This window comes from Prunus persica, chromosome G8, assembly GCF_000346465.2.
Source record: "Prunus persica cultivar Lovell chromosome G8, Prunus_persica_NCBIv2, whole genome shotgun sequence".
In the NCBI taxonomy this organism is placed as follows: domain Eukaryota; kingdom Viridiplantae; phylum Streptophyta; class Magnoliopsida; order Rosales; family Rosaceae; genus Prunus; species Prunus persica.
The window spans coordinates 2751991-2775339 of record NC_034016.1 but is presented as its reverse complement, the minus strand read 5'-3'; the positions used below and the strand labels follow the sequence as shown (position 1 = coordinate 2775339).

At 35.9% G+C, this 23349-nt stretch overlaps 2 protein-coding genes across 3 annotated transcripts; one reads left to right on the top strand and one right to left on the bottom strand.

Annotated features, from left to right (window-relative positions):
* LOC18766888 (protein PHLOEM PROTEIN 2-LIKE A1) lies at positions 8673-9602 on the top strand. Its single transcript, XM_007201765.2, has 2 exons — positions 8673-8806; positions 8948-9602. The coding sequence occupies exons 1-2, from the start codon at positions 8703-8705 to the stop codon at positions 9303-9305; spliced, it is 462 nt and encodes a 153-aa protein (XP_007201827.1). The 5' UTR covers positions 8673-8702; the 3' UTR covers positions 9306-9602.
* LOC18766963 (ankyrin repeat-containing protein NPR4) lies at positions 19441-20979 on the bottom strand. Of its 2 annotated transcripts, none has more exons than XM_007200756.2 (2): positions 20778-20979; positions 19441-20586 (listed from the first exon to the last, which is right to left on the bottom strand). In XM_007200756.2, exons 1-2 carry the CDS (start codon positions 20976-20978, stop codon positions 19927-19929), a joined length of 861 nt encoding a protein of 286 aa, XP_007200818.2. In that variant the 5' UTR covers position 20979; the 3' UTR covers positions 19441-19926. The 2 variants fall into 2 exon arrangements, with proteins under 2 accessions (XP_007200818.2, XP_020426344.1); XM_020570755.1 differs by having other exon boundaries at positions 19441-20544.

The following is a 23349-nucleotide window of genomic DNA, read 5'->3' as shown; positions in this document are numbered from 1 at the left end:
TAGCTAGAAAGATTATTAGAAGTAGAGATGTTGTCTTTTTTGAAGATCAGAACATTGAAGACATTCGAAGAGGTGATAAACCTAATAATCCTAGAGAATATCCAGCTAACTTAGATCCAGTTCCTTCCCCATTGGAGCACAATGACGAGCAAGATGAATCCAATGATACTGATGATCTAGCTAGTGATCCTATTATAAATGAACCAGTTGATGGTGACATGAGTGATGGTCATACAACTGATGGTATAATAGATGATACAGAAAATGAAGGGCTAGAAGCACAAGCCGATGAAGAGCCAGAAGCCGAATTCCAGCCAAGAAGATCGACCAGGGTACAGAGACCTCCGAGTAGGTATTCTCCATATGATTACGTTCTCCTAACAGACGGGGGAGAACCAGAATGCTATAAAGAAGCATTGACTCATGATCAACAAGATGAGTGGTTGAAAGCCATGCATGAAGAGATGCAATCTCTGCATGAGAACCACACATATGATCTAGTGAACCTACCAAAAGGTAGAAGAGCACTCAAGAACAAATGGTTGTATCGACTGAAGACGGAAGAAAACAACTCTAAGCTCAGGTTTAAGGCAAAGCTAGTTGTGAAAGGTTTCAGTCAGAAGAAAGGAATTGACTTTGAAGAGATTTTCTCACCCGTAGTGAAGATGTCATCCATACGAGTTCTTCTCGGTTTAGCTGCAAGCCTGAATCTCGAGATCGAACAGCTAGATGTGAAGACAGCTTTTTCTTCACGGAGATCTTGAAGAAGAAATCTACATGGAGCAGCCAGAAGGATTCAAAGTCAAAGGAAAAGAAGATTTGGTATGTCGGCTGAAGAAGAGCTTATATGGACTCAAGCAGGCGCCTCGACAATGGTACAAGAAGTTTGATTCCTTCATGATTGAACATAGATATCGAAGGACTACTTCAGACCATTGTGTATTTGTGAAAAGATTTGATGATTGTGAATTCATCATACTTCTTCTCTATGTCGATGACATGTTGATCGTAGGACAAAACAGTGACAAGATTAACAAGCTGAAGAAGGAGTTGAGCAAGTCTTTTGCTATGAAAGACTTAGGACCCGCAAAATGAATCCTCGGTATGAGTATATCCGTGATAGAAAAAATCGGAAGTTGAGGTTATCACAAGAAAGTTATATCGAGAAGGTACTAAAGCGGTTTAACATGGATAAAGCAAAACCAGTTTCTACTCCATTTCCTAGTCACTTCAAGCTTAGTTCAAAGCAGAGTCCCACATGTGAGAAAGAAAAAGAAAACATGGCTATGGTGCCATATTCCTCAGCTGTTGGTAGTCTGATGTATGCAATGATTTGCACAAGGCCAGACATAACGCACGCAGTTGGCGTTGTAAGCAGATTCCTGTCTAAACCAGGCAGAGACCATTGGAATGCTGTTAAGTGGGTTCTCAGATATCTCAGGGGTACTTCCAAAATGAGTTTGTGCTTTGGAGGTGGAAAACCTGAATTGATTGGCTACACAGATGCAGACATGGCAGGAGATCTTGATTCCAGAAAATCTACTTCAGGATACCTGATTGCATTTTCAGGGGGAGCAGTTTCGTGGCAATCAAAGTTACAGAAATGTGTTGCTCTATCAACTACAGAGGCAGAGTTTATTCCAGCTACTGAAGCATGCAAAGAAATGCTTTGGATGAAGCGATTCCTACAAGAATTAGGGCAAGAGTAGCACAAATACATTTTGCATTGCGATAGTCAGAGTGCGATCCACTTGAGCAAGAATCCGAGTTTTCACTCGAGGTCGAAGCACATTGATGAGCGATATCACTGGATACGTGATGTGTTGGAGTCAAAGCAATTACAGCTTGAGAAAATCCATACTGATGACAATAGTTCAGATATGATGACGAAGTCCTTACCTAAGGACAAGTACGAATTTTGCAGAAGAGCAGCTAGACGGCTGGAGCCCTCCACCTAAGTCGGGAGGGGGAGATTGATGGGTTTCCCTCGTTAGTGGAGGAGAGAAAAAGAAGGAAAATAAATATTAAAATAAAATAAAAGAAAGGACGGGAAAATTTGAAGAAAACGAACGGAAGAGAAAATGAGAAAAACTCTCTCGCATACAAGGCCATCAATTTTTCAGGAACGTTGGCTATAAAAGCAGCTGCCTTCATTTAGTTCAAATCATCCTTTAGAAAACCAAAACATAGAGAGTTTTGAGAGATAAGAAAACCTCACTTGTGTGTGAGAGAAAATCCTCTTTAGAGAAAAACCAAGAGAGAGTTTAGCCACTGGTGTTTGGTGAGATTATTTTTTGTATTCCCATTATTTTTCTTAGTGGAAGATAGAGTGTTAATTTTGTCCATTTTATTTACACAAGGCTGGGAGAAGTCAAATCCTGAGAGTGCCATATTTATTTATTGGCTCTTTGATTTTTTACAATCTTTCCCAACAATATTTTGTTCATGTATTGAGAGAGACATAGAGGAGAGGGTTTGTTTGTGTTTTGGAGAACAAATATTTGAAATAGACTGCAAAAATCAAACTGAAACAGAGGTTTCTGAAAGATCTGAAGAATATGAGTTGGGGACTTCGTTTGAAAGGATATGGAGAACCTTTCTACGGTACGTATGGCTTACTGTTCTAAGGTTCTTGGCAGATGATGTTTTCGAGTGAAACTTTCAATTAGAGAGTCTCAGTTTTGAGTTTGGGGTGTCGAGTGAAAGTTTGGCTTTTATAATGGATTGTGAGTTTCTAGGTAGGTGTCGGTATCATTGTGTGTATTCAATTGGAAGATGGAATGGTGTGAATGGTAGGTGGTATGCGGAAGTAAACTTTGATTAACTACTAGTATAGTATTCCAGGTGTTAATTTTGGCATAGTAAACTTGATTAACTACTAGTATAGTATTCCAGCAGGGGGAGTATTCCAGGTGTTACTATACTACTAGTTAATCAAACCTTCGTGCCACCTGGCGCTCCACCATGTGTTCGATTAAATGTCTGAGAGTAAATCTGTTGTTTTGTTTGATGTGCAGCTGCTGGTGCAGGTATACTCGATCAGAGTTTTATTTGGTTTAATGTTTGTTGTCATTGGTTGCAGATGTTGAGGGAGTTTCTGATGAACTTGTTCTTTTAATAGTCCTAGGAAAGGGTGGAGAAACTCGGGCTCTTTGTGTTCTTACAATTTCTAAGAAGGACAAGGACTTTTTTGAGGTACATGAGAGTTTCAATTCTTAGTGTTTCGCATCATTGAGGTTGGTATAAATCGACATTTGGTTTGAATGTTTACAGAGCGAGCTTTAAAACCTTGAAGAGGAACAAAACCAGAGGGTTCGTGGATTTCAAGAGGTGATCAATTTGGTTTTTGCTTTACATAAACTTGTTGTCTCCCAAAATTCCCTTAATAGTTGTTAGTTTTAGGACTGCTAGAATTGGCTTTCCTTGCCAAATGTACAATTTCAGGTAATTCCTCTTAGCTCATCTTTAGAAATTAGGCATTGGGTATTTGCTACAAAGTTGAAGTACATTAAAGAGCTTATGAGGCTACAAAACCAAGGTAATTTGTGCATTCATTTACAATGGGCATCGTTTGGAAAATTAGCATTTGCATCCATATACTTTGTCGAGATGACTAGTCATATAGGCCAATATTTCCAGCACGTGATTTTTAACCAAGGCACGTGATTTTGCTTATTATAAGTCCAATCATTGGCTGCTAAGTGTCCTTTTGACCTATCAAAATGGCTGGAGCTAGTCTGGACTCATCAACTCTCTCATTTACATTTTTCAAATGGGTTGTTAGAGAGAGAGAGAGAGAGAGAGAGAGAGAGAGAGAGAGAGAGAGAGAGAGAGAGAGAGAGAGAGAGAGATGGTGCATAAATTAGGTTTTGGTTTTTGGGAGAAGAGTTCATGGGTTCTTGAATTCCTTTTGGGCTTTCATTGAAATTTTATTTCTCAAACTTTTGTTTAGTGATACAAAGTTTTCATCTCTCATCACTTTCATTTTCACCATTTTGGAAAACTTAGTTTTCTCTTTGGTTTGTTTGAGAGTGTTTATGGCATAGAAATGAGATTTCAAGATTTCATTTTGAAAGCTACTTCTTTTTTAGAAAATTTAACCATAGCTTTGCACATCAAAGTTTTAATCTCTCATCTTTTCCATTTGCACCATTTTGGAAAACTTGGTTTTATTTTCGGTTTGTTTGAGATCATGGCTTTTGAAATGAGTTTTTCAAATCTATTTATGTGTTTGAAATCTACTTCACTCATTGGGAATTTTTTAGAGTAAAACTTTTACATTGCAATCTCTATTTGGTGAGGTCTGAGTTTTCATTATGAGATTTTAAGAATTATTCTTTGAAATCTGTTGTGCTTTTTCAAATTTGCATTAGGGTTCAATCACGGCTAGTTATCTTGTTCAGTCTACATCTAGGTTCATTATGACTAGATCATCTTCTTTAGTCAAGATCAAATGCTTGGTTGATTTCTTCAAAAGGATGGTTTCTTGAAGGATTTGGCCCATTTTCATCTCAGAATCTAAATTTCATTTGTTCTGTTCGATCCGGAAATGAGTTACGGTGCCATGGGGTGAAGAAGCTATGGACTAGCTGCCATTTCCATGAAGGACAAGCTACTAGCTCAACTTATGATTATTTTTTATGTAAGAATCTTTTTGACTTAGTGGATTGCTTGGTCTAAGTGATGATCCTTAGTTTTTCCCAATGGTGGGTTTCTGGGTGAACATTTCCGGTATCCTGTTCTTGATTTTTTGACTAGCCATACTGTATATATTATCTCCAAAATGTTGATGAATGTTCACACACCTTTCACTCTAGTTGTTGCTATCACAAGGGATGACTAGATTGATGGATCATTCTGAGTGCCTAGGTTGTCACGTAGTTATCTTTTAGGCTTGCAGATTCTTATATTTGATTTGTGATGAATCTGTGTTGGGCTTATTTGTTCATGGGTCTATGAAGTAATTGACTAGTCATATTGTTACTAGGAACAGTTAATCATTGTTGTCTTAGATTTGTCAATTGGGATTTTAATTTACCTCCTAAGTACCAATTTCAATTGGTATCAGAGCACCAGCTCTTAACAGAAATAGAGAGATCCTTTGGTTTCCTATTGATATTCGGTGTGTAAACATACAAATGGATCAAATTCCTCCTTGCATTCATGATGAGCTTGCTTTGTTTGTTAAGAAATATAGAAGGGTTGTCAAAGATAAAACCAAAGTCATTGTCAAAATCCTCCTAGTTCGTCTGCATATGTGTCTCAAAACAATGTTCTTGAGGAGAGGAATTTTTTGGATTCTTATGGCTTTACGAAGGAGAAAAGTTTGAAGGGTCTTCTAAAATGCTATATATGTGGTGGTGCTGGTCACATTGGTGTGGAATGTGCAAATAATCACATGACAGAGTCTAAAGAGAGAGAAGAGATCAATTAGTGCACAATGGAGTGATAGTGATAGTAATGATTCCAACAAGTATATCACTTTATCTAATGAAAAGGCAAATCATTTTGCCCTTGCTGTTTCTGTTCATAACTCTATCCTTGCTAGAGTTCTGTAGTTAATAAGGGAGAATCTGATTCAGGAAATGAATCTAAGTTTGGAGATGATAGGCAAGATGACCAGTCATACAAGGAACTATGTGAAAATTTCAATGAAACCTGTAATTTTAAAAAACAAAATCACATGCTAGAACAAAAGGTCAAAGAACTTGACGAACTGAATGAAACTCTCAAAATGACCAAAAAGAAGTTGAGTGATATCTTGTATGAGAACAAAGATAACATGTATGAATTGTATCATAAAGTTAGCACTCTTGAAAAAGAAAATTCTAATTTGATTGAGAAGTTGAATATGCTTGAAAATGACAAATCCTTGTTTCTTCATAGACTAACTTTATTTGAGTTTGACAAGTCATTAGTTGAGCATGAAAATGTAGTGGTGCAAGATAATTTTGTGGTTGAAAATTCTATTTTGCAACGCATGGTATTTGAGAAAGATCTTGAGTTGCAAAAATTGTTTGAGATGTTAAAACACTTGAAAACAACAAGGTTAAACAATCTGAATCTTTTGATGTTTTATAATTTGAAAATATAAGATCGGAACATGAACTTGATTTGGAAAAAGAAAAATTCAACGTTTAACCATTGGTGCTGGAAACATTGATAAAATGCTCAATTTGGGAAAATTGTTTGGTGATAAAAGAGGTTTATGATATATAGATGAGTCTTCTACACCTTCATCATTTGCGACAATCTTTGTCAAGGATGTGTCAACTCAAGAAGCTCCAAAATTGGTTCATGATCTCAACTTGGGTTTCAATTCTATGAATATTGTTTCAAAGGGAAAGTTATCTCCTCCACAATCCAAATTTGTGTCTACTTGTCACCATTGTGATCTGAAAGGACACATCCGACCTAGGTGTGATATTCTTAGGATTGAGTCTCGAGCTACCAAAGAAAATGAGTTTAGGAGTCATGTGTCATATTGTTGTTGAAAAAAAAATAATCAGTGGCTAATTAAAACAATTATATAAATAGTATTTATAACAAACTGTAATACATAATGCAGTATATAAACAATAAATGAAACTGACTTGGATTAGAGATAGAGGCTTGCAGATTTGATGCAATGTCGTAAAGACAGTAATTTCACCCCTTCTCGGTGCTTGAAGTTCTACAGGTGACTGCCTTCTAGGAATTAACTATCTGTATTCTAAGCCCTAGCACTCAAACTTAGAATCTGGTGAACATTGTTTGTTTTCCTCTCAGACAAGATGAAAATGCTTGTAGAATGCTTTTTTTGTATCCAACGAATGAGGCCTTGTTCGATTTAAATAAAACTCTGAAACCTTATCAGAAGAGTCACAACTGTTAGAAAACAGTTAATTAAACTAATCCGAATTAATAAAAATTATTAATTCGAAACCAAAAAATTAATTTAAATCTGAAAGTGCCCAAGTGCCCCAAGGCCCAAGACCCATCTTTTTTACTATTAAATATTATATAATTTTATATAATATTGAAATATCAAATCGTTTTTGAAGCCCAATTTGCTTCCACTTGGCCCACTTCCATTTACTAAGTGTGGGACTTCCACACTTATAAAGACCTCATTATTCCTACTTTCTACCAATGTGGGACAAAAGGTCTTGAATTTCATTCAAACTTCCAACAATTATAAGGGGTATGTGGCTATAAAGTCAAGAGTTTGTACAAGAGGTAAACAATCTTCATTTGCAAAATTTGGTTTCCCAAAACCAAAAAGGTTCATTCCTACATGCCATCATTATGGCACATTAGGACACATTAGACCTACGTATTTTGAGCTTAGAAATTTTGAGCAAAACCATTCTCTTGTTTATATGTGCTTCATGGAGTCTAGATATATTGTCATGTATGCGCATTTTACTTGTTATTTTCTTTATTTTGGTCTCATAGTTTCACTTTGTGCACATCATTCATCTCTCACAGTACTTTGGATCTCATGTTCATTCAAATTTCATGATATGTGAGATCTTGTAGATGTTTGACTAATTTACTTAAGGCATTTTCGTACACAAGTGATCTTGGTGAAAACAATGTCTTGCAATTTGTGCATATTGAGAAGCAACTAGTTGTTTTTTCTCTCAACCGCCATTGATTTCCTTCAAAGATCTATTGGGTTGTGCAAATTGGATTAACTTGTGTTTTAGGCTTGCATGTTCTTATATTTGATTTGTGATGAATCTGTGCTTGGTTTATTTGTTCATAGATCAATGACTAGTAATTGACTAGTCATATTGTCACTAGGAACAATTAATCATTGTTGCCTTAGATCTGTCCATTGTGGTTTAATTTACCCCATTCACCTAAGTACCAATTTCAATAGTGTATCTATATTTAATAAATATCCATGAGCTTTAATCCCCCATATTTGGTATCTATCATTTTTTAGTTTCTCAACTTATAATTTAATTTTGTTTTATGCAGATTTCACGTTTATTTATTTAAAGTTTCTCTTTTCCCTGTCGACTAATGTAGATGGGTTCATGGACTCCTTGCACTTAGGTTTCCCTCACATACTTTTAGCCTTTTAAATGTTAAGAGATCACCCAGAAAGACACATGCCAAAAAAATAGTTGTGATTTAATATTTGTTTATCGTGATTTACTATTTGTTTATCGTGATTTATTTTCTTTGAGTTTTTGATAAATTATGTACGCCATCCGATAATTTCCATCAATGTCTCCTTCGATACCTGAGAACCCTCAAAATATCAGACCCGGCTTTGCTAGGAATTATGTAATTATGCATAAGAAAGAAAAATAAAAAATGTAAAGGTTCAAAACAGTAAAGGGCCACTTGCAAATATTACTTTATAAAAAGGGAATACATATATATCGGATGTGATTCCCTTCTTAGAATGAAAGCTTCTTTTTTGTGAAGAATGGAATATTTTATGTTAGGCAAACCAAAGTTTAGCATATGGAATAAAGGCGTTTTCCTGATATTCCGAAGTGTTTTCCAACCCATCGGTTATCAGCATGCATGAGAAACTGAAAACCAAAGAACAAAAAAGTTAACAGGTTGGGTCATAAGCTAAAGCCCTCATCCTCATCGTACACGTAAATACCAAAATCATATGCATTGAAATTACCAACTTAGCCCTGTTTTTACCTATATAAGCAACAAGAAGCATTGGATGGAAGACGTAAATTGAAGAGATGGCGGAGTCCAAAAATGACCATATGGTGTATGCAAAGGATCTCAAGATCACTTGGTCTAGAGACCGTCGTTACTGGCGATGGGTCAAAGACACTGAAAACAGGTAACAAAAACTTCATTACATAACTTATGGTTTTTCGGTTTCTCCAGTCCTATTGAACATTTGAAACAGATAGGAATAACATATACAAAATATACATATATGCTATCAGTAATCTCAGTCCTAACTTCGATTTCATTGCAGTTACGTTGCTGAACTGTTAAATGTATGTTGGCTAAAAGTGAGTGGAAAACTTGAGAACGCAAACCTGTCACCAGGAACTCAGTATGAAGTTGTACTTGTGGCCAAGATGAAAACTAGAGCTTATGGATTTGATGATCCAGTGAATTTCAAAGTCACTTACCCAGGTGGTACAAATGACCGGCCCATTAATTTGGAGGTTGAGTTTAAGGATAGCAAAGATCAATGGAAAGACATTAAGTTGGGTGAGTTTGAAGCATCCGCAAATCAAGGGGACATCGAGTTTTTGCTGTATAAATATGGTGGGAAATGGAAGAGCGGACTTGTTATCAAGGGTGTTGCCGTTCGACCAAAGAGCTAAATTGCAGAATATTATTAGTTGGCATATGAGCCGACAGATGATGATATGCATATCTAATAAATGATAATTAAGAACAGAATAATGAAGCACTTAATCCCAATCTCCCAATCTAGTTGTTATCAAGGAGATTTTGAATGATAATTTAATTGTATCGTTATTATGTACTATATAGTTGATTAAATCACTCAATCCCAATCTCTAAATGATTTTGTTTATGAACAACGTTGAGCAGTGCCAAACCCATATGTACCAACTAATTTTATATTTATATGATATGCATAATAACTACATGCAAAATTATTTTGGAGATTTATCATTTCATGACTTACTCTTTATAATACATGTACTTTACACATACACCTGATGAAGACAACAAAAAGTGTGAACTAGGAATTTTATGTGAGACTAAGTTACTTATGTGTCTTACTATGTAATTATAATATTTAGTAAATCATTACTGCACGTATTCTAGGCTTGAGTGTTTGTTAGCTCACAATATACTCAACTTAAAGCACTCGAACAAATTATGCAATACGTTTACTTCAATTCTTTTTTGTCAAATAACAGATAATTGACACCTTCTAAGGCATACACATGCAGCATCAGCTCTCCAGCCGTACCTCAAGCGTAGCTGGCATAGGGTAAGGACTAGTGTTGTCTTTATCCTCCTCAATGGATCCAAACCTAGTGTGCTAGGGTTTTGTATGTATATACACTTTACCTATCTTTTTATTGATCAGAAAGCTGAGCCGCTGATTCATACGAAAGGTGATAGCTGCATATATATTCTTTTGTATAAGTTTTCCACGGTATCAGAGCTTCGCTCCACCCACCGGTGATTCCCCCTCTTGTGCACTGGTCTATATGGCATCTATTACTTTCACCAATCCTTTATGCCTACACTCCACCTGCCACAACAACCAAGCATATCTCGTCTCTTTTACGCATCAAGCTCACCCGTACGTGACAATTAATAAGTGCATAAACTCACACGTCTTTAACACACACACTTTCAATTGGTTTCTGTATTTGTTCCTCTTTAACATGAGCCAATTAGTTTGGTTTCAATTGTGTTTTGTAGAATAATTAGGTCAAAAAGAAGAATTTTGAGCATAAACGGAAGTTTCTGAGCCTCTCCTACAAAAAATTATTGTGAAAGTTACGAACCTAATTTGTAGGCCAACTTAATCAAAATTTTAATTGCAAGTGCACGAAACATGTAATAGTACAACAAGCAAATACAAGATCCTTTCCATAGAAATTAATTTAAACACTTTAATTTTATTAGTTAACTTAGTTAAATTAGATGAAGATTTAAGAAAATACGAGATCCTTCCCATAAAAATTAATTTAAACACTTTTTCTATTAGCAGCCTTTGACAAGAGGACTCGAATTCTTTAATCTTGAAAAATACGTAAAGGTTTCCTCATAGTCAATTTCATAAGTCTGATTGTATCCCTTCACAACTAATCGAGCTTTATACCTCTCAATGGAACCATCAAAATTATACCTAAAACCAACCCATTTACACTAGTAAAAAAAAAAACCATTGCACGACCAAACTTTGCTCGACGAAAAACTATTCGTCGCTCAATGTCACTTTGCGCGACGAAACTAAAAACTTCGTCGCTCAAAGTCTTGCGCAACCACAATTTGTTATTTGCGCAAAGTCACTTTGCGCGACAAACTTTTGCGCGACGACAATACTTCGTCGCTTAAAGTCTTGCGCGAGGAAAAACAATTCGTCTCGCAAAGTGACTTTGCGCGACAAACTTTTGTGCGACGACAATACTTCGTCGCTCAAAGTTTTATGCCACCAAACTTTGCGTGACGAACGTTTGTGCGACGACAATACATCGTCGCACAAAGTGACTTTGGGCGACAAAACAATAAACTTCGTTGCACAAAGTCTTTAGCAACGAAGTGTGTTTCGTCACATAAAGTCTTTACAAAAATAAATAAAATAAAATAAATTATTTTTTTAAATCATTGCATGACGTAATCCAAACATTTCGTCGCCTAAACTGATTTCTTTTTGTTTTTTATTTTGTATGCATAACACTTAAGAAATTAAACGGTATATATATTTATTAAGTAGCTTTAAATTTATTATTTTAGTTCGGATTGGATTTTTGTTAGAAAAATATATTATTGTAGTTTAGATTGAGTTTTTGTTAGAAAATATATATTTTAAATTGATGATCGAATGAATTCATTGTATTCATATAGGGTCAAGAAGTGTAGCTATAAAAAATCATCAAAATTGGAGTTAAAATAACCATTAAATCGTGATTTTTCATTTATAACTGTCGAAATTTTTTTTTCCCATTACTTGATCTCTTAATGTTTATTTTTTTCAATTTTTGGCATATATGAACTCGAAGTATAAACAAACAAGTTTGACGGTAGGATCATTGAAACTAGTTTTGTAGAATGCTCATACTATCAAAACAATATATTCACTAACAATTAAGAGTTTATTTATACTTTCATTAAATATAACATAAGATTTTGTGGCATCCACTAGTGTAAATATTTTAAATTGAAGATCAAATTTAGTCATTGTATTCATATAGGGTCAAGGAGTGTAGCTGTAAAAAATCATCAAAATCGGAGTTAAAGTAACCGTTAAATCGTGATTTTTCATTTATAACCGTCGAAAAGTTATGTCACATTACTTGATCTCCGAATGTTTATTTTTTTCGATTTTTGGCGTATATGATCTCGAAGTATAAACAAACAAGTTTGATGGTTGGATCGTTGAAACTAGTTTCGTAGAATACGTACGCCATCAAAAAAAATATATTCACTAACAATTAAAAGTTTATTTATACTTTCGTTAAATATAACATAAGATTTTGTGGTATCCACTAGTGTAAATATTTAAAATTCAAGATCAAGTTCAGTCATTGTATTCATATAGGGTCAAGGAGTATAGCTATAAAACATTATAAAAATCGGAGTTAAAATAACCGTTAAATCGTGATTTTTCATTTATAACCATCGAAAAGTTTTGTCCGGTTACTAGATCTCTGAATGTTTCTTTTTTGCGATTTTTGGGGTATACGATCTTGAAGTATAAACAAAGTTTGTCGGTTGGATCGTTGAAAATAGTTTCGTAAAATGCGTATGCCACTAAAACAATATATTCACCAACAATTAAGAGTTTATTTATACTTTTGTTAAATATAACATAAGATTCTGTGGTATCTACTAGTGTAAATATTTTAAATTGAAGATCAAATTTAGTCATTGTATTCATATAGGGTCAAGGAGAGTGTAGCTGTAAAAAATCATCAAAATTGGAGTTAAAATAACCGTTAAATCCTGATTTTTCATTTATAACCATCAAAAAGTTTTGTCCCGTTACTAAAAATCTGAATGTTTGTTGTTTGCGATTTTTTGGGGTATACGATCTTGAAGTATATACAAACAAGTTTGACGGTTGGATCGTTGAATGGTGTGTGTGTGTGTATAATATATATATATATATATATATATTAAGTAGCTTTAAATTTATTTATTTTGTACGTATAACACTTAAGCAATTGAATAGTATACATATTTACTAAGTAGCTTTAACCTTATTTATATTTTATTATTCACAACAATTATTTTTATAAATATTGCGCTACGAACCAATTTTTCGTCTCTCAAAAGTTTGCGCAACAATAGTTCGTCTCGCAAAACTCTAAAAATTTGGGCTGGTACCAAAAATGGGACGTGGGATTTTTTTTATTTTTTTTAAGACTTTGCCTGACCAATATTTTTCGTCGCGCAAAACTTTAAAAATTTGGGTAGGTACCAAAAATGAGACGTGGGAAATGTTTTTTTAGACTTTGCGAGACCAATATTTTTTTTCGCTCAAAAGTTTAAAAATTTGGGCAGGTACCAAAAATGAGACGTGAGAAATTTTTTTTATAATTTTTTTTGGACTTTGCGCGACCAATAATCCAATATTTTTCGTCGCGCAGAACTTTGCACGACCAATATATATTTTTCGTCGCGCAAAGTGATACGGTTTTTAAAACCAAAATAACTCCTCCACCATTTTCTCAATGTCTTTCTCTACTCTTACCTCTCCTTTCCCTCTCCCCAAATCCCACCCTTTCTCTCACATTCACTCCTCTTACTTAATCTCTCATCTCTCTCTTCACTATCTCTCACTCTCACTCACTCTCTCATATCTCTTTTCACTATCTCTCACTCTCACTCACTCTCTCATCTCTCTCTCTCACTATCTTCTCTAATTCTCTCACTCTCACTCACTCTCTCATCTCTCTCTCACTATCTTCTCTAATTCTCTCACACTCACTTCTCCCTCTCATTCTCACTCACTCTCAATCTTGCCAAAAGGTATATTCTCTCCAAATTTTAATTTTTTTTTCATTAATGTGTTTTTGGAGTTAGTTTTGAGTTTGTGTGGGGTTTGGGGTTGAGTATAGGATGAGGATTGGAGTTTGGGTTGGATTTGTGGTATAACAATTTTTTTTGAGATTATGCCATATATATATATATATTGGTTATTTGACCATATTTGTTTTTTTGTAGGGAACCGTCGAGACTTTGACGGCTAAAGTTGACGATTAGGACGCTATCGAAATATATCATCCGCCACTACCACCACAATAGGCTTGTATTAGGATTTTATTATTGTACTTTGTTAATTTATGTGTACATTTTGAATGTTATATATTTATTTATTTATTGGATAATTTGATCACTATTTTTCATATGTAATTTTATTTTGAATAAGTCAATTTAAATTAAAGTAATTAAAAAAATCATACAATTAAATTAAATTTAAAAAGTCAAAATTCAAATAAATTAATATAATTAAATTAATATTAAAACAAAAAGTCAAAAACCTTGCACGACGAAATATTTCGTCGAGCAAACTATTAAATTAGTTTATTTTAATTAAAAAATTTTAAACAAAAAAAATATTTCGTCGCGCAAAACTTTAAAATTTTGAGCGGGTACCAAAAATGGGACGCGGGATTTTTTTTTGCCTTTTCGTGACCAATATTGTTTCGTCGCTCAAAACTTTGCGCGACCAATATTTTTTGTCGCTCAAGGTAGATTTGCGTGATGAAAAATATTTTCCGTCGCACAAACCCTTTCTACACGAGTTTTGCGCAATGGATCATGTGCGACGAAATTGTACTTTGAGCAACAAACTTATTTTGTCGCGCAAAGTGTTTTTTTGTAGTAGTGTTATGTCCTTTTAATAATATCATTGTTGAACCAAAAAAATTAATGGAAAAAAAAAATAATTTGGGTTGTGTTTTTCTAAGCCCACATCCAGCAAGCCTTATCTAATATAGATGATAAGTTTTATAAATAAAAAATAAAAAAGTAAAGCCAATTATCCAATAAGCTTTTCAAGTATTCAAAGGTATTGGTTATAGGTTGCAGTGCAGTTGTGCTTGAGTCTGACTCAGAGACCGTGGTACACCTGCTTAACAAAAATTTGGAAGACCTTCATCCTCTTGCTAATATGTTGTGGGGATGCCAAGACTATATAAACAAAAACTGGGTTTGTTCTATTCATCATGTATATCGTGAGTGCAACATGGTAGCGGATAAACTAGCTGAATTGGGTTCATGGCTTAAGTTGGGTTTGTCAACCTTCCATACCCCTCCTGACAATATTAGGTCCTTTCTTAGTGAAGATTTACTTGGAGACTGTAGGCCTCGAGACATTGTTTAATTTCTTTGTTGGACGTTAGCACTGTTTCTCAACCAAAAAAAGAAAACTCTCAAGAGAGGTTGGCGGTTCCTGTTTTGATGGAGCTGATTATTGAATAAAAAGTCCTTCGCAAAAGTGATCTCTCACGGCTAGCCTACAAAAAGCACAGCTATGGGAAAAGAAAAAGGGGGGGGGGGAGGTTGAGCATGCAGGCTGCAAAGAGGAAAAAAAAAGACAAAAAAAAAAAAAAAAAGAAGCGGCAAGGCTTGGGAAAGAGTGGAGCAACCATGTTGAAGCAAAAAAAGATAGAAGCAATCGAAGATGCATTTTGTATATGCAACAAAGCTCATCTCTTGAAGTCCTTCATGCTTGGGTATAAAACCTACAAATCAAACAAATGGATAGCAATCCATGTTGAGTGACAACCCGCAAATCAATAATGCTTTGCCGAGCAAACCCACGTGTTTGGGTATAAAACTCACAAATCAAACAAATAGATGGTAATCAATGTTGGATGGCAACCACAAATCTCCATGCTTTGCCTAGCGAACCTCCATGCTCTGCTGAGCGAACTTGGATGATGAATTCATTTCGGATACAAAACCCACAAACTAAATATTGGGGGGAAAACCCATAAATTCCCATTAAAATCCATTTTGGGTGAAAAAAAAACCATAAATCAAATATTGGGATGAAGCATATATGGGTGAAATACCCTTAGAAAAATATTATATGCCCAAGCAGCAGAAAAGATGGTGTTCCATGTTTCAAGGCAGTGAAAGACGAGGGCATGCAATTACCCAAGCCTAAAAAAAAAAAAAAAAAAAAAAAAAAGGCTTCTGTTTAAATTGTGGAGCCATGATATGCTGTGCAATAATGGAAAAAAGTGCCGCAAGACCGAAGTACCATTTTGGCAATATTCTCTAGTTACACAGAAAATAACTATTTTCTGGCAGAGTGAAAAGAATAAATCAAGGGCTGGGGTGTTTAGCCCACCGTCAAAAACAGCCAACGGATGATCTTTATCATAACCCAACATGAGAGATGATTGTGAGCATCACATGCTTTGGTCTTGGAGCTCACTTCCAGCAAACAAGAAGAGATCACTCTTTCTTTTCTTGAACGGGAAAGTATCAGCCAAAAAATGGAAAGCAGCTCACGGATGTCAAAAGCTCTGAGACATGAGACACGCCGACTCGTTGATGATAAAGAAGTCATCAAATTGGTTTTCACCAACAAAGAAGTCAGCGAACTTAGTGACAATGATGAAGCTTCATCAACAACAAAAAGAAAAACAAAATAGATAACAAAAAAAGGAGAGAAGCAGATGCATCCATTGTGAGAGAATGCTAGCACACCTCCACGTCTTTTATGTCTACAAAGTGCCAGCAAGAAGATGAGATTTCTCAGCTATGAAAGCCAACTGAAATGACAAAAGGCAAGTAATATGATTGGTGAACAAGTATGTATTAAATAGCTTAAACACCACTTCATCTGATATGGCATTCAAGACTCCACAAACCAAAAGGCCCGAATAAAGCTTTAGCAACAAACTCACAGTAGCTAGCTTGTACTGATGCCAAGACGTCAAAGAGGATGAAAAAATAGTCAGAGGCGTGATTGTTTGAGAGGCCCATTCTTTGTAAATGTCCAGTAAGCTCAAGAATATGCTCTACAATATAAAACAAGCATTAGGCTTCACACAGACAGAAGACAAAGCGAAGGTTTGAAACCAAGGATTTTTCAAGTCCCGCACGTCACTTTTGGTCCTAGCAACAAATGAAAGCAAAGTGTCTTGGCTCTTGTGCCCCCTTTGTATTCCAAGGGATGAAGATGTGCATTCACTACTTACAGCACCAAGCTAATCAAGTGTACAAGAGTGTCAGTGAAGGGTCACGAGAGTTAAATCAATTGACAGTCAAGGAGGCTCAATAAAATGCTTATGAAATTCGAGTCTATCTGCCTCAATTTTCAAATGCAAGATGGCTACCAAACACGCCCACAAAAATCCAACAAGAAATATGGGAATCAATCACTATGACAAGGAAGCTATTCAGACAGGAGTGCCAATAGACTCAACCATACTGTGACAGTGACTCCAGTCCAAATAAATAATTGGTAATCAATATGGATTAACAGGTTTTGTTGATCACAAGAACCCCTTAATCGCAAATCCTTCAAATCATGCATGGATACAAATGCATGTGTTAATTAAATTAGTGGGTTCATCAAAATTGTGACATTAACAATAAAAAAAAAGGTATCAAACCATTCCAAATTTTGTCATGGGTCATCTACCCATGCAAATTTCAATGAGATCAAATTTCTCTCAAATCTCTCAAACACAATTTCTGCATTAGTGGGCCATAATTACCCATTAATTTTCAAATTTTGGAACTACGTCGGTTTGATTCCATCAAGGGTACGTACACAATCTAGCATCCCACTAGACGCAACCTCAACCAAATTTGAATCCCTAGTTTATCCTAACCAAATTCATCCAAACTCTCCAAACTCAAATAGAGGTCTGCGGGGGAAGAAGATGACGTCCTCCAATGACTAATGAATACCAACTGCACTTTAAGGAGATCCCAAAGTCAAGCTGCTGCATCAATAGCCAACATGGAGCCATGGATCTGAAGAGGATGACACAGTAAGGAGGAGGAGGAGGAGGTTACAGAAAGTTGAGCTGAGCATGGAGCGATCCAAAAACATAATTGTGTAACATGGAAAGGAAGAGGAGATGGGGTAAAAAGAGGAAAACAACAGTGGGTAGGTACAAAGGAGAATAAGAACGTCCACAAATAAGAATAAAGCCCAAGATAAATCACCAACAGAGGGTGCGGACACTCTTAAACAGAGAGGGAGCAAACCAAAAAAGATGGGAGGGAACATAATGCTATACAGACACCAACTTATTATAGGTTTTTACCAATAAACCCATTTTAGCATGACATAATATACAAAAACCCTTTGTTTACCCTTTTTATTTCGGAGCTTGTTGAAAGCTAAGTAAAATTCCCCATTAACCTTTTAATCACTAATGGTCTTAAAATCAACTTTCTTTTATGTGAGCGTGCCACTGTTAGCAATTTAAACTCTAATAGACTTGAATGAACCACAAACAATATATTTATAACTAGTTTCATTTTATACTTAATATATAGAGATATTTAGTGATATACCCATTTCTAGCACTAATATTATAAATAAACCCTACACAATTGAATTCCTATAAACAAACCCAAAAAAAACCCAAAAAATGATAGCTGGCCTTATTGAATTTAATATTGATTATTAAATTACTTTGATGCCCTATTGAGTGCTTTGGGTATTTTTATGAGATTTTGAGGTTGGGCTTGTTTTAAGAAATTGATGGCAGTTTTGTAATTTATAAGAAGTTAAAAGCTTTTTTGTTATGTTGTAAATGGGCTTTGGGTGTGTTTCTAAAGTCCATTTTATGTAGGGTATTTTTATAATTTGGGCCCCCATATTGGGTATAATAGTGAATCTCCCTAATATATAACGATAACTAGGTCTAAGTCCAGTGATACTTCTATTTATAATGTTGGAAGATAATTATTTAAAACAATTAGGGAATTAGGCTTATATATAAAAGTCCGTCACCGCCATCCAATGCAATTCTTCTTGCAATTGAAATGCAGGACCACTTATGCATTGATCGCCCACGGAGTAGAACTCATATGTTCAGCGTGGTGCAATATGGTGTTCCCATCAATAATAAGCCAACTTTGGCGCTATCGATGTACTCTTTTCGATAATGTTAAAGATGGCCAACCGACGATGCTTAATGGCCATGTGCAAAATGTTTTGGTGAGTTACAGTATCGTGCGGCTCCTTTGCTTGAGGGTGAGACTTCAACATTTTTTTCACAATTTTTGATATTCCCTTCCATGTTCGTCTAAGTAAGGGGTATGTTTAAGGGTAGATTAAGTCGTTTCCCCATCGTCGCAAGAACAACAACATATATGAGTATTTTAAAATTAATTTTTAGTATAATTGGATGCTATGTTAGCGCAAAAAGTGGGATTCATTTTTGCACATCAACAATTAATAGAATTTTTAATAGTCTTATTAACGGAAAGTATCTTTTGAAAGGTTTCGTTAAGTTGGGATACCGGTCAAACGGGTCTTTAAAAATTGGGTATGACTTTATAATGACCCTCGTAGTTTTGGGGGTTTACTATAGTTAATCCTATATATATTGCAGTCCATTGAGTTATTTGTAGTGTTTTTTTTCCTTCTTTCCGAGATATAGAGTTCGAAATTTTCCTTAGCATTGTTTGTGCTTGCGGATATAAATTAAAATTTTGTATTTAATTACATGATTATTTGTGTATTTTTATGCGATTGAAATATAGCAATTAAACCTTATTTTCCAACATATATAATTTTGTAGTGGAAATGATATGGGCGTTGATTTTCTGAGAAGATAAACCTCTTTTTTCCTATGCTATATGCACATAGAGCGCGGGTCTTATTACAATGAAGATTATTATTGGTGATGGAAAAAAAGGAAAAAAAAAGGTAGGGCCCATGCATTATGTAAGTTATTAAGGGTTTAATAAATATTTTTTGGAATAATCAAATTAATGGAAATCAGTTCTAAACTTTAATTCGGAGCTGGGAGAGTGACAAAGCATAAATTTTAAAAAAAGAAAAAAGAAAAAAGAATATCTTTAAGCATGATACAAATAAAGGTAAAATCACATAAAAAAGCATGATACATACGGTTTAGCATACGCTTTATTTCCAAGATGTAACTTCTTCTGTAACACACATAAACGGAGGGGGGAAAAAACACACAGACACACAAGGGAAGAAGAGGGAACCTTAACTGAGAGCTATAGCAACACCCTTGTTCTGACATTTTGAGCTACAACATAGAGCTCACAAATCATCATTCATTACCAGATCCGTACCTCTCTATCAGCTTCCTTTTTCCTTTTAAAGGAAAGTTGAAGTTGTATTATAGTCTCCCCAATTTTCTTTGAAATGCATTTCACACATTGGCGAAATCCGTTGTACAAAGGAAACTGCGAGAGCCCAAACATAGAGACAGGAAGAAGGGCAACCACATAAATGAGGGACGTTGTCCACATCTTTTGATGATGAATCAAGAGCACAACAGCTGCAGTGAAGGTGACCATGGTAGCTGCCAATGAGAAGAAAAGAAGGGCGAATCCTAAATGCAGCCTGAAGGGAAGAGACCAGTAAAAGTTTTCGTACTCAAACGGGGACGTCAGGATAGAAAGAAACGTGCACAAAGAAGTCAATGAGAAGATGAGTGAGATAATGTCCGAAACGGCGAATGTGACAAAGAAAGGAGAATGCTTGAGAACAGGAACCCCGTTGTTATCATTACCCCCGGGAGCCGTAAAGGCAGCTGCATAGGCCACGGTAGCCACCAAAGCTGCCACGGTCGAGCACGACTGAGCTGTCTCTTTTATCCATACTTTTGCTGATTTAAGAACTTTTGCATGCTCATTCTCGAAGAGCTTCTGCGCTGTCAGGCCCTGATTGTTCTGGTGCATGGCGTAATGACGTGGCATTATCCTTTCCACACGCTGGCCACAAATGGAAAAATTATTGAGGATGATGAACCATTTTGATGAAGTAAACAATAGATCATATTTAATATATAACTATAACTAGCTCTCAGTCCAGTGATATACTTCTGTTTGCAATGTTTGAAGATAACCCTATTAAATATTAATAAAAAATTAGGGAATTAGCCTGTATATATAAAGTTACTCACCGCCATCCAACGCAATTCTTCTTGCAATTGAAATGCAGGACCACTTGAGCGTTGAGCGTCTACAGGGTGAGAACTCACATGTGCAGCGTGGTGCAATATGGTGTTCCCGTCAATATCAATCCTGTAAGCCAACCTTGACGTTATCGATTTGCTCTTTTTTAGTATGTTAAAGATGGCCAGCCGGCGATACTTTATGGCCATGTGCAAAGACTGATTCAATTGACGAGGTTCGGGTTACTGGCTGTCGAAGAGAGGGGAGGGATGGAGTGGGTGGGAATAGTGGCTATCCAACCCTACCAAATTGAGCGAGATGTGAGAAGTGTATGAAATGTGAGAACTAACCTATTTAACCCTGGGTAATGAAAACCACTTGAGAATGACCAAAATATCCCTCAAATGGACAAATTAAATGGATGAGATGTGGGAATTTTGATGATTGGGGGAACTTTGATAATAAAATTTAATTTGAGCCCTTAATTTAATAAAAAAAAAAGAAGTCAAGTGGTAAATTGATAGTTATGTACAAATTTAGGGGGCAATTCAGGAGTTTACCCCAAAATTTATCAATGGCCATGCTGATGAGTCAGCCTATTGCCCCATTTACCGTGAAATTAATGGCATAAGAACCATTTATAATACAAACCTAAAAAATGGCAGAGTCAAATTTTCAATAGAGAGGACTATCTAAATTTATTTCTCATGAAGTTGGGCTTAGAACTGCTAGGTTTAGTTAGCATAGGCTACTAAGTTTCGAACAAGTTATAGATGGTAGTTTCCTTTTTCTTAAAAGAATTACCATTGGTAGTTACACTCTCAGAATGAAGTCCAAGCCAAGCTTATGGAGCACGAATGCCCCCTTTATTTATGCAAGCCTTTCTAATAGTGATAATGCTGATCTTTGTGCTCCCCTTATTATACATTTAGGCATTTTCCCTTCTACTGATGATGTCCCACCGAATCAAAAGGATGACTGACAGGACCAGCTCTGAATTTCCTGAAACCCGAGACGAATCCTGTGGAATTCCCGACATCACCCCGATATCGGGCCCACTTACTAAAGACCGGGACTTTCTGCCGAAATTTCGGCAGAGTCTCCCCTGTAAATTGATCATTCCCCAAATTTCTCGACCTGCATAAAACACATTTAATAACCCAACAGGCAGCACACACAATATAATTTCATGCAATTCACAAACTCGGCCTTCGGCCCTCACAAAAACCGAAGCGAAACCAAACTACCCACAAGGCTCTTGAGCCAAATATTGCTTTCAGCAAGGCACATAATAAACTCAACTATGAATTATGAATACTAAATACAACATACATCATAAAACTTTTCCAATTTCATCATACGAGGTTTTAACCTCCTAATACAATCACATCTATGTCCGCAGCTACACCTAATAACCTTAGGCTGCCTACGTATCCTCACTAAGGGATCAAGCCACACATAGTTCTTCCCACTAAATTCCGATTCCAAACACACAATATACCTTTATTCATCTCTCTGTTAATCACATAATCTCCTCATACGCCGAAAATTTCAACACCACGTATGGGGTTTGTCTCAACGCTGGAAAATCCTACGCCACGCGAGACCTAACAATCACATAATCTCCCCATATGCCGAAAATTCCAACGCCACATATGGGGTTTGTATTCACGTCGGATAACCTACCTCACGTGGGACCTGACAATCACATTTCTCCAGATGCTGAAAATTCCAACGTCACGTATGGGGTCTGTCATCCCGCCGAAAAATCCTACGCCACAGGTGACCTCACAATCACATAATCTCCCCATACGTCTGAAATTTCAACGCCACGTATAAGGTCTGTCAGCACGCCGGATCACCTACGCCACGTGTGACCTAACAATCATAGCATCTCCATACGCCGGAAATTCCAACGTCACATATAGGGTCTGTCCTCACGCCGGATAACCTACGCTATGTGAGACTTAACAATCACATAATCTCCCCATACGCCATGTATGGGGTCTGTCATCCCGTCGAAAAATCCTATTCCACGGGTGACTTGACAAACACAGGGTGGTACTTTAGGGTAGTGCGTATAGCACTTCAAACTGACATACTCTTAATTTTCTAAACTAATACTAGAGGTAATCATAATTTAGTGACACCAGTCTATAGTAGACTACAACGTAATTTCATCAGAAAAATAATATTATTTTTAGACCAACAATCACGCACATAAACATAAATTTCATAATTTCAATTATTAAAATAATAACTAAGAGTTTCCTACAATAATAATAAACACTCTAAAAATCTCAACACCACTACAAAAAGTGAAAAAGACGACCAGAAAACAACGACGGTCTAGGTGAAAACCGTCGTGGTTTTTAAAAAGACGACGGTTCTAAAAACACCGTCGTGTAATACCACCTTAGACAACTAAAAATGGAGATTCAAATGGCTGTTCAAAAACAACGACGTACCTAATTAAACAACCGACGTCTATTTGAAACAGATTTCGGCAGTGTAAAATCAAAACCAACAAAGAACGGCAGAAGTTATGAATCGACCGACGTAGAAAGTAAAGACGACGAT

Bases quoted from the DNA above. Each gene is read 5' to 3' on its own strand.
- LOC18766888 (XM_007201765.2), top strand. From the start codon at position 8,703: ATGGCGGAGTCCAAAAATGACCATATGGTGTATGCAAAGGATCTCAAG. The intron at 8,807-8,947 runs GTAACAAAAACT...ATTTCATTGCAG, and splicing joins GTCAAAGACACTGAAAACAG to TTACGTTGCTGAACTGTTAA.
- LOC18766963 (XM_007200756.2), bottom strand. From the start codon at position 20,978: ATGGCCATAAAGTATCGCCGGCTGGCCATCTTTAACATACTAAAAAAG. The intron at 20,587-20,777 runs GTGAGTAACTTT...ATTTGTGGCCAG, and splicing joins AAGAATTGCGTTGGATGGCG to CGTGTGGAAAGGATAATGCC.